The sequence below is a fragment of the Hippichthys cyanospilos genome, chromosome 14 (assembly GCF_059441005.1).
Source record: "Hippichthys cyanospilos isolate Australia breed blue-spotted pipefish chromosome 14, RoL_Hcya_1.0, whole genome shotgun sequence".
In the NCBI taxonomy this organism is placed as follows: Eukaryota; Metazoa; Chordata; class Actinopteri; order Syngnathiformes; family Syngnathidae; genus Hippichthys; species Hippichthys cyanospilos.
In genome coordinates this window covers 5,846,868-5,868,749 of record NC_142382.1, presented here as the reverse complement: position 1 = coordinate 5,868,749, position 21,882 = coordinate 5,846,868, and the positions used below count along the sequence as shown (strand labels likewise).

Genomic DNA, 21,882 nt, shown 5'->3' with positions numbered 1-21,882 from the left:
CCATAGATCCATATATATATATATATATATATATATATATATATATATATACATTTTTTTTCATTAAGATGTTTGAAATGTGTAGTTTAATGACTTACTAATTCAAATTTGGGGCGTTTCAATCAGGGATATTTGCTGGTGATTCTGATACCATCATCCGGATCGGCCGATATGGATTAGCCACTCATTGACTTCTGGGCCCGACCGATAGGGTTACTTTTTTAGGTTTTTGTCAGGAAAAGCATTAATAAACCAATTAATTTTTAAAATTATAATCAATAAAATATATATATATATTTTTTTACCTCCGAGCACATTTGAATTAGTGTCAAATATATGTAAATTTTCTATACTACACTATATATTTTTTGTACAGTTAAAAAAAAAAAATCCCTTATGGTGCAATTAATTACATTAAAAGGACATCAATTTGTGTCTTACATATTTGGGTTATTAATGGTTTAATGGGTCTCAGTTTTGCCACATTTATGGTTGATTTTTTTTGCACTTTGTATTTCATTTATTTAGCATTTTGAACAAACTGACTTTACGTTGTGCCAAGTAGTGACAAAATTATGATTTGTTTCTTTCGACAGGTCCGCAGAATGAGCATATCAACAAATTTTATGATTATATATTTAAGAATACAAGGTTATGGTGTGGATTTCTCTTTAATAAATCGTTCAATCAAGTGTTACTTGAATACAACGGATATAAATAGTTGATATTGGCAAATATCGTCTATTTGGCTGTATATTTTCTCTCGATTAATCAGTCAGACTTTACTCATGATTGCTTTAATTATTTTGTGTTGATAATTTTTTCCTTTTAATTGATGAATCCCATTAAAAAAATAAAACTATCCAAATCACCGTCCATTTTTATAAAAATATAATATTAGAAATAGTCGGTGTAGAAAATGCACGACTCAAATCGGTCAAAAATTAATTTACTATAAGGTGAACACAAATAAGAACAATGCTGAGACTATTAATGAGAACGTGTGGATTTGTGCACACGTTGGCTGTTTTTTGTGGGCAAATACAAGGAGACAGTCACGGTCAGACAATAAAAAAAAAAAATGATGATAAAGCACTACATCCTGACCCCCGTAGCATTTTGTCCACAACTGCTCTTCTCTAGTTTCCTCTGCGCTTTACTTCTTCACATATACGAGCACGGCAGTAATTACAGACGCTTTTGCATTATTTCGCCGAACAACAGACCTTTTTTTTTTTTTTTTGCATGCGGCTGCACAAAAACAAAAGCGGCGAAGATGACTGACCGTATACAAAGACGGAGATTAGCAATGCTCATTAAGGATTACATGACTCATAGGGTGGCTGTCGTGCTTCTTTAAACCTTCCATTACTGACTCGTCGGTCGCGCGCTGACAAATAACAACAACGGAGAACGAGGGTCTCCTGTATTCTCTTCAAAAGGAAACAAAGTGTTCCAAGAGAGGAGGCTTGAGGCATTAGATTTGCCCTTTATTTGCTGAAAACTTTAGTTATTTGATATTTTATACTCCATCTAGTGGCATTTTGGTGCCAAGGCGCCAATTTGGAGTGAGTTGAGGAGCTTCAGTCAGATAAAACTAGTCATTTTCTGGCATTTTTAAGCCTTAAATTTTCTCCAAAACTGACAGTACGCCATGTAAATTCAACAATTTTTACCTCTGTATTTCAGTTATTCATCTGGTGGCATTTTGGTGCCAAGGCGCCAATTTGGAGTGAGTTGAGGAGCTTCAGTCAGATAAAACTAGTCATTTTCTGGCATCTTTAAGCCTTAAATTTTCTCAAAAACTGACAGTAAGCCATGTAAATTCAACAATTTTTACCTCTGTATTTCAGTTATTCATCTGGTGGCATTTTGGTGCCAAGGCGCCAATTTGGAGTGAGTTGAGGAACTTCAGTCAGATAAAACTAGTCATTTTCTGGCATTTTTAAGCCTTAAATTTTCTCCAAAACTGACAGTACGCCATGTAAATTCAACAATTTTTACCTCTGTATTTCAGTTATTCATCTGGTGGCATTTTGGTGCCAAGGCGACAATTTGGAGTGAGTTGAGGAGCTTCAGTCAGATAAAACTAGTCATTTTCTGGCATCTTTAAGCCTTAAATTTTCTCCAAAACTGACAGTACGCCATGTAAATTCAACAATTTTTACCTCTGTATTTCAGTTATTCATCTGGTGGCATTTTGGTGCCAAGGCGCCAATTTGGAGTGAGTTGAGGAGCTTCAGTCAGATAAAACTAGTCATTTTCTGGCATCTTTAAGCCTTAAATTTTCTCCAAAACTGACAGTACGCCATGTAAATTCAACAATTTTTACCTCTGTATTTCAGTTATTCATCTGGTGGCATTTTGGTGCCAAGGCGCCAATTTGGAGTGAGTTGAGGAGCTTCAGTCAGATAAAACTAGTCATTTTCTGGCATCTTTAAGCCTTAAATTTTCTCCAAAACTGACAGTACGCCTTATAATCCGGTATGCCTTATACAGTGCATAAACCACGGGTTTTCATTTTGGGGGGACAGAAAAATAAAATAAATAATTTGCCAGGTAAATTCTTCAATTTTTAACTCTGCATTTCAGTTATAAATGTTTTTTTTTTCAATTAAAACCCCGTTTAAAATTTTGATATGCTTTATATGCTCCAATTTTGAAGCAATTTATATGCTTACAAGGCACAAAACCCCAAATTTTCATCAAAGAAAGCGCAATCTTATAAATTAACTCCAGAAACTGGTTTTAAATCAGCAAAACAATATATTACATGCAGTTCTAGAAAGACATCGCAAGTAGTTTAAATTGATTTACAGCATAAATTGCCATGACAACAGTGTGTTTGACATACGCATAAGCAAACGATTGCCTTGCTGGACTAAAAAATAAACAAAAAAACAACAGATGTCAGGATGTTAAATCGGGAAAACAATAGGGCTGCGTTAACCGCTAAAAACTGGACATCTGTTTTCAGTTGACATCAAGTGACAAAATGGCCGCCCCCTCAGGTTGATGTTGCTCAATATTTCACCCACCGATATACGAATCCAAATGTTATTTTTTTGCTCGACTTTCTGTTAAAGAACACAGTCAACCAAAATTGAACAGCTGGGGATAATTTCTACGTAAAAAAACAAAAAATAAAAGCAAATTGGCGCTATCATGAGAAGTGAATGCCAATAGACAAAAAACGTCAAAAGCTGAGTTATGGGATGCACGCCATCTCGTAAGGCCGTCAAGTTGCTTCCCCTTGCATGCGTTCTACCCAGCTGTGTCACGTCTGACTCGATTTTTTTCTTCAGTCCGTTCAAATCCTCGTCACTCGATTGTGTTGTTCAACCCCGCTGTGTCGCGCCTTCCCGCTGTGCACTTTTGTCCTTTTTTTTTTTTTTTTTTTTCAAGGTCCAGATGCTTGATTGTTGTCACATATTAGCATCCGGTGTCATTTATAAGCAGGTAACAAGTTAATATTTGTAATATGAAGACAAAATTAATTTAAAATCTTGGCGTTGATCTAAGCAATCTTTTAATGTAATCAAGACGTATTTTTTTTCCCATTTGACTGTTTCTGTTTGCTTTGTTGGCATTCCCTTTAGCGCAGATCCATCTCATGGATGCATATTGCAACTCCAGCCACTACTGTAGCTTCTATTCTATGCGCCTCATTATGCGGAAACACTTTTAAAAATAGGCCATTCATTGAAGTTGCGCCTTACAATCCGGTGCGTCATATAATTCGGAAAATAAGGAATCCTACTTTCTTTGTGTTTTAAGCTAGCAGTATGCATAATTTGCATTTTATAGCAATACTTAACAAACAGTCGATATAACGGACCCTGAAAAACACTACAAAGCATGTCGTGTTTTCATTCATTCATTCATTTTTCCCAGTCGGCAGCAGGCTTATAACGTATTTGGCATTGTTTATTGTGTGCGTCAACTATTTTTATGTGACGATTAAAATGTGATCAATTGATCGCTAACCTCAAGTCCTACTACTAGTAAAACAGAATTGAAGCAGCTCTTCCCCTTTGCAGTGCAAACACATTCCAGGCATTGAGATGGAGGCCCTTTAATTGAATCTCCACTCATGTAAGACTTGGCCCAGAGTGAGTCGATGTTGGCGGGCGGGGCTTTCACCTCCCTACCGCTAAAATAACATGGCAGAGCAACTCCAATCTGCTTTAAAGTGCAAAGCGGTGGGCGACGGAAGGATGCAGAAACTTGACTGTTTTCCATTTACGTTACCGTTTATAAATGATTTGAGCGCAGAGGAAAAATCAATTAGAGGGCCTGTCAGCTTTTTAAAATCGAATCGAAAAGGTAATTTTCAATTCATTCGTTCAAAATTATGAAAGAGATTGGGAAGATCACTTTCAAAGTAAGTTAGAAACAGCTGCCGCTGCTTCATCATAAGTCATAAAAATATTTGTACTTTCCCAGATCATGTTAAGAAACAAACAAAAAAGTCGAATTTAGCTACCAGTAAAAGGTCATAGCAGTGGTTGTCCACAAGGTGAACCTTCTAAAGTTTGTGGTAATGTCAGACAGCTAAATTATAGTATTTTTTGGATCATATACTGCACCGACAAAAATTTAAAAGAAAATTCCGATTTTTGTCACGTATAACCTGCACCCGACTACATTTGAAACACATGTAAATTTCACAAATGTAAAATTTTACATAACTATTGTGACACTACAAGACTGAATATTTATCATTCCATCTGCAAATCCGTCAATCCTTATTTATCCTTATTTATTTTATATTTAATGGAAAATTTGGTTGAAATCTTTTAGCTACCTTAAAAATGATGTCATGAAATTCAGAAAAACTGACTTTTTTGTCAAGAAGTTGGTGAATCATGTATTGGATGAACTGTGATATAATGGAGTGCACTACTTGCCTGCAACCAGCAGAGGCGCTGTTGTTTGAGTCTCAAATTCAACTACCGTAAATTGTGGACTTTAAGATGCGACTCATAATCCTGTGTGGTGCATCTGCAATTTAAAAAAATATATATTTTTACTAACCGCCAGGAGGCAATCTCCTGCTAAACAAAGACAACAGAAGATGCAACCAAAGTATTAATTTTGATTTAACCAGGCAGATAGTTTGTCTCCTTTTATGTTAAAATTTATACGCTAGCTTGTTATTTTTTATTATTATTCATTGACAAAAAGACAAAATTTGAAAACTGGGAGATTTATATTTAGTTTTATTTTAAATTAAATTTATATTAATTCATATTAATATTATATGAATAATAATATTATAACTATTAATTAGAATTAATAATATTAACAACATATTAATATTATTAATAATTAATAATGCATATTAAAGTTTGTATTTTATATTATATCAATATAAAAAATCTAATATATATCATATAAATTATATTATTTTAAATAATATATCAGTTATATTATTTACAATTATATTAAATAATTCATATAATCTTATTTTACAGTATATTACAAATTTTCCAAAAAAAAACAGTCCTCTCTCGTTGACTCAGTCTCTCGAGACATCCCATCCTGTGGAATTTGCGTCTCATCCCATCCCGGATAATTAATTCATCTAAATTTTGTCGCAAGGAATACTAGCAACAACTTTTTCCGCCGCTGCAAAAAAAAAAAAATGAAAGTGAAAGGACGTCCTGTCAGCCTCCAACACAATGCCCAGGGAACATTATGCTTTATTTATCGAAATGACTTTGCAGGTTGCCTTGACTTCAACCTCCTCACACGCACCGCGCGTCAATTGTCTCTAGCGGGGTGCGGATTAACAACTTCCCCAACAATGGCTCTCAGCACTCCGGGTTACGCTAGGCGACGGACGCCACTCGCGGATTCGGCCGGCCGCCGCGACCTTGTCATTATCGCTCTGCCGTCTTTTCCCGACCCGAAGGCTCGCCGCTCATCACACACCTCCTCAAGAACCATCGCACCTTCCATCGTCTCGGCAAAGCCAAACATGGCCGACCCTCGAGGTCTTTTTTTTTCAAAAATAAATAAATAAAGGTCATGAAACGTGGAATCGTTTCAAATAAATGTTAAATTCGGCCCGGCCAGACATTTACAAAGTGCCCCTCTACTTTCTGTCGACACCGTGAATCGTCAAATCCAGGCCGCGTGTATCGTACTCGGCGGGAGAGGTTTCTCATTTAACTCTGCTTTGAAGTCACCATGCATGTGATAGATAACTAAGTTTTATCATTTCGTGACGACGGCCATATCGGCAATAGCAGGAAAAAAAAAAGAATGTCTTGCTTCTTATGTAATAGTTTTAAATAATTAGCCTTAGCTTTAAACTGAGAGATCGTACTAAAAATTACCATATTTTCTGGATTAAACTGCACCAGCAAAATTTGAGAGAAAAAAAACAAAACAATTATTTGTCACGGACAAACCACAGCTTACTAAAAGCCATAGGTTGTAAGAAGAAACTTTACTTTGCTATATTTTTTTTAAATTGAAAATTATGGCAAGGGTGCTCCTACATTGAAATATGTGCTTTCTTTTTCTTTTTTTTTTTTCTGCGGCACATATTTCAAAGAATTAGCAACCTCATCAACTTGTGTTAGGGGAAGAATAGAAAAAAAAGGAAACATTATTTGATATCAAAGAGAAATCAAGTGAGCTGTGATTGGTCATTTCAAAGCCGGAGCAGCTGTGATGTCATTTTCAAAATGGCCACCCCCAGATATGGATAAAAATGAATTGTGTTTGTTGCTTAATTCACATTCCACAAACACAGTACCACCAAGTTTGGACTTGTGGTGTCACATAAAAACTGTTAGTAGAAAAAAAAAGAAAAGTTATTACCTTTATTATTATCAAATATTTAACGACCAAAAAGATAATCAACATAAAGTGTTGGATCTGTTCTCAAAAGGAGATCATTATAAATAAATATTTGTTCACAGAAAAACTCTTGGGATCATAAATTGACAGGTAACGAGAGGTGGCACTTGAAAAAATTTGGTCCAATCATTGTACTATGGTGGAATTTTTTTTTTTTTAAATAATGAAATTAAATAACAGACAAACATAACGAGTTTTACAAACTTATAATTTCCTAGAATCTCAACAACCCCCTGGAGGACCCCCAGGGGCACTCGTACCCCCATTTGAGAACCACTGCTCTAATCCATATCCGATAATCTGACACGGCAAATCAAACTACATAGACGCGAAGGAAGTGCACTCGGGCGAACAAATATCGAGCGTGAGTAAATGCGCCCCCTCATTGCATATTTAACATCTCCTGCAATTTTTGCCATTATTTGAGAAGGCCATTAAACACGTAGATCGGGACACATTGACAAAAGACCCGACGCAAACAAGCGGCCTTCCGCCGGAATTCCATTTGAATAAATTACACAGCGTGCTCACCTTTTCTTGGCAGCAAAACTTCTTTAAGAAACTTCGAACGCTTGTTAATCTCATCCTCGTATGAGCCGTACGCTGCGTTAGCTGACACTATAAATATTACAAATGTGTGGCGCTGTGATGGGTCTGCAGTTGGTCTCATTATAAAATGAAAAATGAGGTATTGCTCAACTTAATTGTCCCACTTGCACTAATGTGAATGTGGGCTTATGGATGACTCTGTCAAGGTTCTGGTATGCGGTTGTCATCGGGTTGCGACGTCAAATTCGTCACATGGACTCATTCAATCCCAATGACGTGTTTTACGGATCTTTCAATAGTCCTAGAGATTCAATCCCAGATTCTTTGTTCATTTATATCTTTATTTATTTGTACAGGAAACCTATTTTGAGAGCCTTACCTTAATTTTTGAAAAAAAAAATCTGTAAATGAGTACCTAGGATTGAAAGCGTGGACTCTGTAAACACGTATAAATACGTCTTTGGGATTGAATGAGTTAATATCAGTTACCGGTAGAGAACTGCTTTTACTGTATTTTATGGACTGTAAGTCGCATTAGAGTATAAGACAGACCGACAAAAATGTAACACAAAATTATTTTTTTTGCCATGTATAAGCCGCACCGGACTTTAAACGGCAGTTTGTAACGTCAGATGTTCATACAGAAAGATGGATCTTGTTTTTATTTCAAACATTCGTTTCAAACTGCCAGGCTACAACAGCAACATCATGGCTTTAACACAGACGCAGCGCGTTTAGAAACACGAGCAGCACTGACATATTTTCAACATAATACAGACACTTGAATTGTTAGAATACTGCACCAACAAAACAGTAACATCCCTGTTTGTGTTTTCTAGTAGAGAATGCACCATGTAGAATTGCAGTTCTAACTCAAAAGCAAAACTTTGATTGTGTTTTCGTCTCTTTCGCTTTGTTTATTGAGATATTGCCCTCTGGTGGCTCGTAAAAAAAACTGCAGATCAGATGCACTGGATTATAAGCAATAGGGTTCAAAGCATGAGTAAAAAGTACCGTTTTACAGTTCAAAATTTACAGTATTATGTATAGATTATATCATTTAAAAATCTGATATATGTTTAAATGTAAAAACGCTTACAGTGTAAACAGAAACAGTAATTGAGTATTGGGGAAAACATTATTATATTATTTTACCCTGTACAATATTAAACTTTGCACTCTTTGTCTAGTAAAATTACATTTTAAAACAAACTTAATTTGGTTACCATTCAATTATATATTGAACCATTAGAATCGATTATTCTATCGATAAAAAAATCACATTAAAGTGTATTACCAAACCATTTGAGAACTGTTCAATTCCGATTAATAATGAATATCTGGTTTTAAAGCAATAATTTGTTCTTTGTGACTCCACTAATTCAATCTCGAAAATATACTCACACACACTTCCCTTCGGCTAATACTTGAAACATGTCACTACCTTTGCTCCCAAATAATAATGTTATATGACAGTTTGTGTTTTCCATAATAGCAAATAGCCGACAGCCTGACAACACAACAGCTGTAAAATGAAATTATCGCGTGGGCGTAGCTGCTCTAGCCTGGTGTGTATTGCAGCAGGTGGGCTTGGGCGTTTGTGAATGATTGCCGCACATATTTCCCTACGGGAAGATGAGGCGCAAAAGCGCGGGGGGGGGGGGGTACGTGTTTGCCGTTTGTCACATGTGCGCCGCGTTGGCCTAGATACGGCGCGCAACACTTCAGAGGCGTGCCCTCAATCTTGAGTGATTATCAACGTTGCGCCGAGCCAAGTGCAAGAGCGAGGCATGAAAAATCCATTACCTTGCATGGACTGTCAATAAAGACAAAGCAAAAGCCGGGCGGCGGATTTTGGGCTTCACCTCAGTACTTCGGATTGCTTATGTCAACGCATTCATTGCCAGTCTTTTTTTTTTTTTGAATGACCTACAGACAATTTTGTCTTAAGTACCAAAATTCTTCAGCCGGAAAAAGTATTTGTCACATTTCAGCGTCACGTGGTTTGGTTTTATCGGGCAATGCTTGTCCACAGAAAAATATTCAACATAATTCATCCACTTTTGGGATTACACAAGAGTATACAGTAGAGTGTCTGTCCACTAAATAAATCATTAAGATGACAGGTAACGAGTGGTGGCACATGACAAGTTGGGTGAAACCATTCTTAAATTGACAAACCGACTGAACATAAAATTTGTTTTATGAACGTATATTTTCCCGACAAATAATGCAACAATTTTCTGGACTATAAACCGCACCCGCATATAGACCGCAGCAGCAAAATATGAGCAAAAAAAAAAAACAATTTTTGTCACGGATAAGCGTCACGTGGTTTGGTTTTATCGGGCAATACTTGTCCACAGAAAAATATTCAACATAATTCATCCTCTTTTTGGATTACAGAAGAGTACAGTAGAGTGTCTGTTCACTAAATAAATCATTAAGATGACAGGTAACGAGTGGTGGCACATGACAAGTTGGGTGGAACCATTCTTAAATTGACAAACCGACTGAGCATAAAATTTGTTTTATGAACGTATATTTTCCCGACAAATAATGCAACAATTTTCTGGACTATAAACCGCACCTGCATATAAGCCGCAGCAGCAAAATATGAGCAAAAAAAAAAAATTGTCACAGATAAGCCGCTCTGGACTATAAGCCGCAGTGCTCAAATCATGAGGAAAAAATCGCGGGTTATAGTCCGAAAAATACGGTATTTTAAAAGGATTTTTGCATGTTTGTTTTATTTCAAATCTTGAGTATCCCCTGAAGTTCCTTCAACTACCCCCAGGGGTACCCCTACCCCCATTTGAAAACCAGACTTCGTAACATTGGCAGAGTGCTAAACATCTCAAGGCTGAACACGAAAATGCACGATTGCGACTTTTAGCTCAGCAAAACAACCCCGCTGGGGGGAGGGGCGGAGTCGGGGGTTCGCCGCCATGAAAAATTCAACGTTTTCAGGAAAATCAAAGTTAGCGTACTTGATATCACTCAAGCATGCCGGCGATGCGCATCCACAATCGCGTCTGTCTGTAATACAACTCGCTGTACTGTAAGTGCCTAATTCATCGCCCGGCCATTAAAGTTGCATGCACCCGAAATGAGACGCCCCCCCCCCCCCCCGTCATGTTTATATAAACCATTAGGCGGGAGCCCGGCACTTTGACAAGCATGATGGGAAATAACTTGTATAAATCTCCAAAGCAACTCATGGGATATCATTGACATTTTCTGAGACGTAGGGAAATCGAAACCATTCGTAACTGAAATTATTGCATGCGCCGGACACAAATGAGCTGTCGCGGTGAAATAATGGAGATGTAATCGATGAAGCGTGATGTAAAATAATGATTGAAAAGTATGGATCAACTTGTGAGGTCATCAGAAGGGGTTGGGAAACTTGACATCTTCCTAAGAGCAATCGTATTGTTTTGTTTCCTCTGTAGTGGACGTTTGTTTTTCGCTTATAACTTTGGACTCGTTCAAAAGACCCTACTGAGTCTTTGTGTGCTCGGTAGAGGACGTCTTTGCCTTTCCAGTGATATATCAGTTGTTTAGGTGGGATACAAGTCATACTTTGAGTGCCAATGACGTGAAAAGACGTCAATGAGCGTTCAACCGAGGAGCACAATTAATGTTTTTTTGTGGGAATGGGTGAAAAAAAAGCTTGTGTGATCATTCAAATTGGAAAATTAAACAAGCCTAAATATGGTCAGTCAGAACACTTGAAATTGGCTGGCAGATTATCGCTTTTCTTTTTTTAATGATTGGCTTTTAAAGGGTTACCTAATTTTGCTGGCTTGCAGAGACAAAATGGACGCAACAGCGGACACAAATTAATACGCTCTCTCCAAGGAAAATATAATATGAATAACTGACTCATTCAAAGTTGGAGTCATGTTCATTTCGATGAGTTTAGTTTCCAAGTCTAATTTCCTAGGTTGTACTGCTGTGAAAAGGAAAATTATTCAAAGTCAGGTTTTTTAATATGGGTTTAACTTGTAGTTGCGCTTATTTTTGTGAATGTTTTTTTTTCGTGAATATTTATTTATTGTTCATATTTATTTAATAAGCACTAATTCAGAGTTGCGCTATCTCAATGTTATTGTTCACCACTTATACAATGGCTACGGCATTTTATTCTATTCCACTGCCGTGAATAAGTGAACTTAATCTAAGTCAGTGTCAAGTTTAGTTTCCGAGTCTATTTATGTCTCGTTTGCTCTTGGGTATGAAGTCTCGATATATATATATATATATATGAACACATGTTCATGAATTATTTCAAGTCACATTTGCACTTGAAAATTTTTGCATTTCTTCGTTTTACAAACTACCACTTGTCAAACGCTGAACGATAACAATAATTCCAGCTGCCAGAATAATGGTTACCCACAATCCTATTTCATCTGCGTCGTCTGGGTCAAATCTCATTTTAATCAGCCGCTGCGTTTCGCCCACTTATGAAACTGTGATGGAGTTTCTTTTTCCGCTCACGCTCCGATTTCATATTTGCATTTGATGATGCGCTTTAATGGCGCCGGCGTCGGTGCGTTATTATGATGATATTTGTCATTATTTCACCGCGAATCATAGATCCAGTTTATCCCGGGTCGTATAAATACGAGACGATGTGTTAAAATAATCCCATGCTGAGAGGAACTGGATAATTTATGCGGGATTGCATAATTTATACTTCTTTAATAGCAAAGGCACAGTTGGCGTATACAGGAGGCATCATGGAGTCTATTAAGAAAAAATGTTGGTTATTGCCACATGCTTTGCAGTTTATCAAGATTCTCTTTCATTATAGCCGAGTATGCAGTAGCTAAAAACACATAACCAATTTTCTCAAAATACGTTGCATAGGATCAATCCAGTTGAATGTTTTTGTTTTTTTTTTTATCATCATTTTTTACTGCCCCTAGTTTCGAGGGCACAGATGTTATTGAGTTGGGTTTTATGCTTTTATCGATTTATATTAAATTCCCTGAGGGAGAAAAGGACAAAAAAAGCTATTAAATTTTAAATATAGCCTTAACTATTTTTTTTTTCGATTTGTAATGACTTGCTCGTAATGACTTGACTGTCGTTTTTTGGAGGGTATTTCTTAGTTCCTAACATTTCCCCAAAACGCCTTAATCGTCATCCAGGACATCCTGTGGTAAAAAAAGGACATTCGGCAAGGACAAACTAAATTAAATGTCCAACTTGGCCGTGTTATTATAAGAATAACATTGTGAGATATTAAGATTACTTAAAACTAATATTCAGTTGGAAAATGGGCCAAGGAGGGAAAAATACATTCTTAAAGGTAGACTATGCAAATTGACTGCTATTTTCAGCAGTGAAATAATAAAACATCCATCAATATTTTGAGGAATAAATTATTTTTCAAAAGGGTAAACAGCTGATCTGCTCATCATGTAAAGTCTACTTTTTTCCAAATGCTTGATTTTTAAAATAACAAATCAATTAATTAGATTTATTGCTTTGTTCCATTGGTATTTGTATTTTTTTTTTCCAATTAGGTTTTATTACAATTATGCTAAACCACTATAGTCAATTTGACAAAGTTTTATGGAGAAGAGGCCACACCAGCCAAGGAAAAACAGATTAAATGTACTTTTTAAACCTCTGCCAGGGAAGTTTCATTGCTTAAAAGGAACAGATCCATGTTTGTTTGTTTTTTTTTGGGGGGGGGGCTTTTATTTTCTTGCAATTTGCCTGTTTGCGCCATATGAATCTTACCTCATTTGATCCCAAAGACGTATTTATAGAGATTCAAGATTGATTTACGGATTTTTTTTCCTTTAATATTAGGGCAAAGGAGGCTCCCAAAATAGTTTTACATATAAATAAATAATTAAGATACAGTACCAGGATTGAACATCGAAGAATATTGAAATTGAATGAGTTAATGTCTTATGAAGCCGGCGGCTATCTATGATGGCCTAATTTAGTGCTGATCAATCATTAGAAATTTTTTAGCATCGGAGTGCCGCACCAGTTATCTATTTATCACAAGACAAGCGACTTCACGGAAAAGCAATTCCTGGAAAAAGGAGAAGACCGTCCCCTCCAGTTAAAAAGCTTATTACAACGTTGAAATAAGCTTCAACTGTAGCGACCAGGCTTGTGCTTTTTCATAATGAAGAATAGACAGTGAGACAACACGAGTCTGTAATTGAATCGTTACGCCGCCCGAGAACCATCTGGATGAGGGAATGGCGATTGTTTCATTATCCGAGTAGATATTCGTCAGCTGTCCGAATGCGGTCAAGGATTTAGTAGCGGTTATCGTGCGCCAATTGTCTCCCCGACGGTCCGCTCGGGTGTGATGGGCATCCCTGTCGGATAGAGCGTCTCGGCTGAGGCTGCTTCTCCAAATAAGGTGATATAATGAGATATACTGATGAGCTGTCACCCGTCTGAGACCGAACACCTGAGGCCGAAATTCCGTTTTCATAACTGATTCCTGCAGGATTTCAATAAACACTTTTTAAGCAAGAGGAAAGCAAGAGGAGAAAATGGCAGCTTGCTCAAGGAAGAAGTACAGCGGAACCCCGGATTACAGCGTCCCTGGCTTACTTTTTTTTCCACGTTATAAAGTGGAATATTGTGTTTTTTGTCCCCATTTATGGCATTTTTCCCACTTTACGACATCAGTGTGAGTGCGTATGACTGCGAGTCGCACCACGCTCATACGTCACTACATGCGTCAAATGCCTGTTTGCTATTGGTCGGCGTCACGGTGTCACTAAGATGCTAAAGACTTGATCTTGCTTAAAATATCGTATTTATTGTGCATTTTAGTGCTTAATTGAATCTTGAATTGGTTAGCCAGGGGTCCCAAGATTGCTAGTGATGTTAAAGGGACGAGTATGAAGATAAGTATGGAAACGAAGCTCAAGATAATCAAGAAATATGACGAAGGCTAGGCTAGGATACCCTCACTAGGGAATATGGTCAGAACTAGCTAAATAAAATTAAATGTTTCCTTTTTATATTTTTGATCAATTATGTTATTTACTTATATACATGTCTATTACATATAAATAGCACTTACTTTGCTATTTTGTAATTAATTTTTATTACATATGATCTTGAATCTTGAATAATTACCAGCTAGAGGGCGGAAGTCACTTGGCTGTTGTTACGGCATCATTTTCAATAAAAGAAGCGAGCAGACTGAACCAGGGTCCGAGTCCATCCTTGTTCACACGCTTGGTGCAAATCAGAGAGGTTATGATGTCTCCAGCTGATTCAGTTAACTCTTTCAGTGCCGGGCGTTATCGGAAAAAGCAACCTCTAGAGTGCCTAGAATGTTTAGCGTTTTCACTCTTTCATGGCCGACAAAATATTGTACGCTATGTCTATGTAAACATCGGTGCTATCGTTTGAAAGCTTGACTATAGTGCTCAATTGGCTTCGTATTAGATAACCATATAATAATAATATAATAATAATTAATAATAACTGAAGTAAAAGGGAATTTTTTTTCCATACAAACCCAAATATATCATTTAAATTGCTTGGTGTGTCTCAATCAACACAGAAAACATCACCTGTGGCTTACGCACACACTTTAATTTTTCAACATCTGTCAGAATCAGTGTGGAAAGAATGTTTTTTAAGTGAAAATGTGGGCAATGACGTCGTCAATTATCAGCTAGCTTACGCAAACTAAATTTTACTCAACGTCTGTCAGACTGATCACACAGTGTTAAAAGACAGAATGCTTTTTTTTGAAAATCGAAAAGTAGCGACTAGCTATGTGTTAGCCTGCATGCTACTTTAGTCCCCACTTTTTACTGCGTAGGTTAGCCTAGCGGGCTAGCAGGATTGAAGACAAGGCATTGCAACTTTATTTATGTTGCGCATTTGATACACAGGTAATGCGTTCTTCATGGTAGTTCTGTTATCTTTCCGTTATATGCTGCATGTGTGTGCATAAAGCCTTATATGGCTTTCACTGCTGATTGGCTGTGGCTTTTACATGATTTACCAATCAAATACTGCATTATTAGAGGATTACAAGTACTTTTTAATGGCCGATATGTGTCCCGAAAATCACCCCGGCCGATAATCAGTCCATCTTTAGCTAAAAGTGTAATCCTGGTCACATGACCGTCATAAAATAATATCATTGGCCTGCAAATTCAACAAGTGGCCAATCCCTGAGATTGAAACTACAGCAAACTTATTATGAGCTTGCTTGTTTAATTGCATCACCAAAGTGTTTCAACAAAGTGAACAATGTGGCGCTACATGGCCTAATTACGCTCCCAGCTTGAAGCGGTATTCTCTACTAGCAATTTCTCGTCTTGAGGGATGACTTTCTTTCTCTCTGGCCGATTTACAGGACTAATGAACATCATGCGCTGTCACAGTCTGCAGTCCTAATGGTCACTTCTTCCTCGCAGCTTCTCAAATGATGCTCCTCGATGGTCGACTCTTCCCAAGATGGAGGACAGTTTTGACACATTCTGTCGTCTTGAGAAGATTAAACTGTGGCAGAGGTCCTATGGTTCACTCAAGCCTCACTGAGGTGCCTTGAGGCTCTGGAGGTAAGTTGGATTCTCTTAAAATCTGCTCCACTGAGGAAACAAACTGTACGAATTGTGACGAAGAACAAAGTATAAGAAATTCAACTTGTCATGTTTTATCATTGTTGTTTTTTTTCCTTTCTAATATGAAAAAGGCTATTTTTTTCCTCTTGGAAAATGTATATGTAAATTATTACGTATATTAAGGCTTTTTTATTGTCCCGGAAAAGGATGAAATATAATGAAAGGCGTTTGTAAAAAAATCATCAGCCATGGATGTAAAAAAAAAGTCTATTTATTGTAAGCCCTTTTTTTTCCATTTACTAACTTTTTTTTCTGGAAAAAAGGCTTTATTAGGGGAGGGAGACCGAGTGTATAAAGGCTCTTTAAAAACAAACAAACAAAAAAAATGACTCAGGCATCCAGTGGATGCATAACGCAACTCGAGCAACTACTGTAGCTTCTATTCTATGTGCCTTATAATGCGGTGCGCCTTGTAAATGAAAACAGTTTTGAAATAGGCAAAATAGGAACATGTATATGTAAATTATTACGTATATTAAGGCTTTTTTATTGTCCCGGAAAAGGATGAAATATAATGAAAGGCGTTTTTTAAAAAAAATCATCAGCCGTGGATGTAAATCTAAGAGGTTTAAAAAAAAAAAAATATTTATTGTAAGTCCTTTTTTTTTCCATTTACTAACTTTTTTTCTGGAAAAAAGGCTTTTTTTAGGGGGGGGAGACCGAGTGTATAAAGGCTCTTTAAAAACAAACAAACAAACAAAATGACTCAGGCATCCAGTGGATGCATAACGCAACTCGAGCAACTACTGTAGCTTCTATTCTATGTGCCTTATAATGCGGTGCGCCTTGTAAATGAAAACAGTTTTGAAATAGGCCATTCATTGACGGTGTGCCTTACAATCCGGTGCGGCTTATCATGCGGAAAATATGTTTGTTTTTTCATTGTTTTGTTTTTTGAGATTAAAAGACCAAGTAAGGCATTTTGGGGGTGGCACCTTGTACAGTAAGACGTGTAAATAATAAGAATGATTAAAAAAAAAAAGGCTTTTTTTTCTCCTTCAAAAGTAAGACTAGGTATTTTACATTTACAGTCACTTTTGAAATTAAGACCTAATTTGAAGCACGCTCATTACGGGTATTGCAGGTGCTGGTGTTTTTTATGTCCTACGTATTTTATGTTAATACGGAGCACTTGAGTCACTCATGAAATTATGCTATTAATGTGTCAAATGTCATTTACAGCAGGGGTCCCCAATCTTTTTATTACCACGGATTGGTCAATGCTTGAGATTTTTATCGTAGATCGGGGAATGGGGGTACTTGATTAAATCAATCTTATACTGCAATTGAATTACAAATGCTATTCATTTCTATACATAACGTTAATCAGATGCAAAAGCATACTTATCAGTGCAAAACCTTTGCATATGCTAACATATACCAAAGGGAAATACCTGGCACAAACAAAAACGCTAACAAGCTAAACGCATACAAGGCAGCACTACACAACTTTAGCTAGCATGTTAGCCTAAGTAACAAGTTGTAGGATCAACAAACAAACTCATTTTGGCCATATTATCATAAATGACAACATTCTTACAAAGAAAGTACAACTTACAGACACTCGTGGGCCAGATTTCAAAAAGACAGGACATGTGCGTCCTGTGACTGCTCTTAATTGAAGCCACGCTGTCCTTCCTCAGTACAAAATGTAATACCAACAGCGGCCAGAGGCGGCGCCAAAAACAAAGATCAAGCCAAACAAACCACAAATGAATGAACCGTTAAAGGATAAACAAAATCAGTTCCAAAACAATCATTACTTCGTGTGCGGCCCAGTACCAGTGGATCCAAGGACCGGTACCAGCAATTGGGGACCTCTGATTCACTGTATATGTTGCAGTAATAGAAAGAAGCCCACAAATGGCATCTAGGCGCCGTTTTCACACCTTTATACACCACACTTTCTTTTTTTTTTTTCAAAAATTGAGGAAAAAAATCAGCTCACGTACAAAAAAAAAAGCGCTGGTATATCAGGCTTCCATTTAACAACGCTCAAGTCCCCAGAGGAGCTGCATAAGTCTTTTCACGCCACAATTACAGATAGCTCCTTGACGGCGGTGACCACTGGGGCACACAAACGCGGCGGCGTTGTAAACTGATGTAATCATCACCAGCAAATGGAACCCTGGGATTTCTTCCTGATAACATGATGGATGAACAATTAAGCTTGTGTGTTTGTTTGGCTCACCAATCAAGAGTCGGCGCTGGAACTTTTGCATTGGACTCTGTGACCTATTTCATCGGCGCTTATTTTCGCAAACTGGCCTCTCGATGTTTTCGAGGCAACGCGGCGCGCGTGTGCGTATCCAGGATTCCATGACGGGTAACCATACACCACTTATGAATATGATTATGAGAAATTCCACCTCGGTAACGTCGCTTCCGAGACGTCGTTCCCGCTGTTGTCGCGTTGACATTTTTGTGTGTGCGCCTTCGTGAGGTGAATAATTTACCACTTTGGTATTTCGCTCACGGAAAGTTTGCACAATTAGCGAATGGGAGGCGCTTGTAGTCACACTGAGAGGAAAGGAAGACAAAAAAAAAAAGGCCACGCTCCAAAGCGGAGATAAGAAATCTGGCTTGTTTGGAGATAACGTCATAAAAATTGCTGAAACTAATTTGTAGGCCGTGCCGACAGCGGCGCCGTGATATTGCATACTGAAATCAATTGAGCGCAACCAATTACGACATGACCGCAGTCCGGACTACACGACAGCAAATAGCATTTAATTATAAGTATTGAGCGCCACTTGTTTTGCTCTTAATTACTACTGTGTTTATTTATAGAGGCTGGGGATGTTTATTTACTTTGCGTTTATTGTTGGGGAGGACTCGGGGTTTGTTAAAATACTTACTTGGAATACAGTTATCGTAATAATAAGAGTCTGTACTTACAACTTTTTTGCTATTACTTTTTTAACCCCTTGAGTGCCAATGACGTGAAAGGACGTCAAGAGGAACCCTACCGAAGAGTGCCATTTGAAGTTTGTTATGTTTTTGGTTTTTTTTTTGGAGGAGCAGGGGAGAGAAAAGGTTGGGGTAGTTCTTTTTTGATCAATAAAATGAAAAAAAAAAACCCTGCTAGCTATGTTTAGTCAAAATGCTTAAAATTGGCTACTAGGTTCTATTTAACTTGGGTTTTGTTGAAATACTTACTGTGAATACAATTACTGAACCTCATCATTCTAATAATAATACGTTTTTGAACTTACCACATTTTTTTTTTTTTTTTTTTAGAATTTAACCCATTGAGTGCCAATGACGTGAAATGACGTTAGGAGGAACCCTACTAAAGAGTGCCATTTGAAGCCAATTAGATTATTGTTTGATCGTTGTTTTTTGAATCATGAAGATTAAGATAAGAGAAAAAAGTATTAAAAAGTATTAAACATATATATATATATATATATATATATATATATATATATATATATATATATATATATATATATATATATATATATATATATAATTTTTTTTTTTTTTTGGTCTATTACTTTTTTTTACATACAATTGACTTTGCCAATTGACCAAATGATTATATTGACAATTAAGCATTAAAAAAATCTTTATTTACAGCCCTAGTCTTAATTCACACAATGCATTATGTTTTTCAAAGCCCCTCCCCTTTTCAAACAATACACTGCTCCATCCTGTTGCAGACTTCATTTAGGAAGACAACACTAAAAATCCCTTAAATTACAAAACTGATAAGGCCAAAAAAAAAAAAAAAAAAAAGCAAACAGTGTTTTGCAAAACTCCCAAAAGGTTTCAAGCTTTTTATGTCATCCAGCATCTCTTTCAACCATATGACACACACATATGACGCTTGTCATCATGAAGACTCAAGGATTAAGCGGGCAAAATGGTGTGTTGAAATTTTGATTCATGTTCTTATCAATTACCCTGAAAGCACTGTGATAATTCACTTATTAGATAATATTCCTCGAGGATTTGAAGGACTTTTTCTTGCTCGGTAAAAGGGAGCATTTTCTCAAATTAACAATTTAGTTGATGGCAGGCATTAATATTTCAAATTCTTGGCGAAAAATACTTCATCAATGCTGTGAACCGATGCGGGGTGGCCTCATGTTTGGGATGCCACAGGCCCCCAAATGACAATCTACACCCCTGCGTGGCAGGAACTTTTTTTGCAACTACTTCTACTAATTATTTTAACTAGATATATTTATGTACTCTAAGCATTCGCAGATGTTGTAAACAGGTAACATTGGTGTCGTTTATTTCACATACTGTAGATCCATACCTTAAATCCATAAATATGTATCATGACATTTCAAGCTAATTCTTTTTACTTGTTATTAAAAACAAACTTAATTTTTCCAAGTAATGATTAAGTGATGTAAGGAGGTTGTGCAAAGATTTGACCTGGATGTCACTGCTTCATACACAACCTAAAGTCCCTGTTTGTTCAAACAAAACAAAAAAATAATAATTATAAAATATAACTTGCAGCAAATATGACACCGATTTATCAACAAGTTACACAAATGACTGTCATTACTGCACACATTAATTGCACTATGCAATGCATTCTGGGATCCAAAAATGAATATTTTTGTTGTTGTTTATTTAATATAGAATTGGGCGTTTTTTTCATTATAATTTTTTAAATTAATTTGCTGATAATAAGCATTTTTTTAAAAAATCGGCATTGGCTTAAAAAAATATAAATAAAATAAAAAAATATATATATGTATGTATATATATATATATATATATATATATATATATATATATATATATATATATATATAAAATTATTATAATACAGTAAAATAATTATAATTATATAATTAATAATATAATATATTTTTTATGAGTATTATCATCATTTATATATTTATTCTTTTTTTTTTTTCTTTTTTTTTTTTTTTACCCTGACTAGGTTATGTAGTTTAGGAAAAATAACGTTTTTGTCCTGGTTACTCATTGTGAGTTCTTGAATTCAAGGCGTGAGTTGTATTGTGCTCACTGTCACCCGGATCTCTGCTCCACCCACGTCGTTGTTTGGCAAAAAAATAACGAAAAGTACATCAAGGGCGGACACGTCGTACGCCACAGTTAAAGTGGGTCGAGATAGTTTTGTCGACACAATTTAGTTGCGTCTCGGGACGACCGCCGCTTTCCAAAGCCCCATGCAGTTAAACGGGAACAAGGCGAAAGGGAAAAGTTCCAAAATGAAGACTCACCTGCGCGGCCATGAAGGAGAGATCCATGCTGTTGCTCGGCTCAGGGCGAAGGCACTCAATGAAAAAAGCCTGCGTGTGCCTTTCACCCTCCTCCTCCTCCTCCTCCTCTTCTTCTTTTTCTTCTTCTTCTTCTCCTTCACCTCCTCATTGAGCATGTGCCCCCGCTTTTGTTTTTAATCTCTTCCCCCGTTTGCGAGCGCACACACGCGCACGCTCGCAAGTGGCGTTGCACGTTTCACATGGATATGAAGATGGGAGGGGGGGGGTCTTAACAACAAGAGGGCGGACGACAGGCAGCGGAGGGAGGTGGAGATGTGGATGCAAGAGGCGGCGTGAGAGGATGTGGAGGAGAGCAGACGCTCTGACAAATAATAGTCTCTCTCTCTCTCCTCGCTCTCTGTGTGGAGGTCAAGCCAAACTGAGCATTTGTGGATTAAAAAAAATGGAGGTGAGATCACAATCAGATCAGAATGTTTGAATTGGAGAGTGTTTTTAAGATGTAGTTTCTTTTAAGATGTATACAATGTAGTTCCACGTAGGCTCCCATGAGGTCCGCAGGTCAAATAATTGCACCTGATTCCAACACGTAGGCAGTATCCTCT

At 37.0% G+C, this 21,882-nt stretch overlaps 2 protein-coding genes across 2 annotated transcripts in view; one reads left to right on the top strand and one right to left on the bottom strand.

The window, feature by feature from the left end:
- The window catches only part of LOC148412687 (uncharacterized protein C14orf132-like), a 36,707-nt gene extending 15,101 nt beyond the window's left edge, over positions 1-21,606 (bottom strand). The window contains exon 1 of the mRNA XM_088433117.1: positions 21,281-21,606. Within this exon, the coding sequence (XP_088289243.1) occupies positions 21,281-21,307 (27 nt within the window). The 5' untranslated portion in view covers positions 21,308-21,606. The remainder of the gene's footprint in view (positions 1-21,280) is intronic.
- Positions 15,887-21,882, top strand: part of tunar (TCL1 upstream neural differentiation-associated RNA) — a 60,221-nt gene continuing 54,225 nt past the window's right edge. Inside the window, exon 1 of the mRNA XM_088433120.1 lies at positions 15,887-16,001. The gene's annotated coding sequence lies outside the window, so the exon portion shown is untranslated. The remainder of the gene's footprint in view (positions 16,002-21,882) is intronic.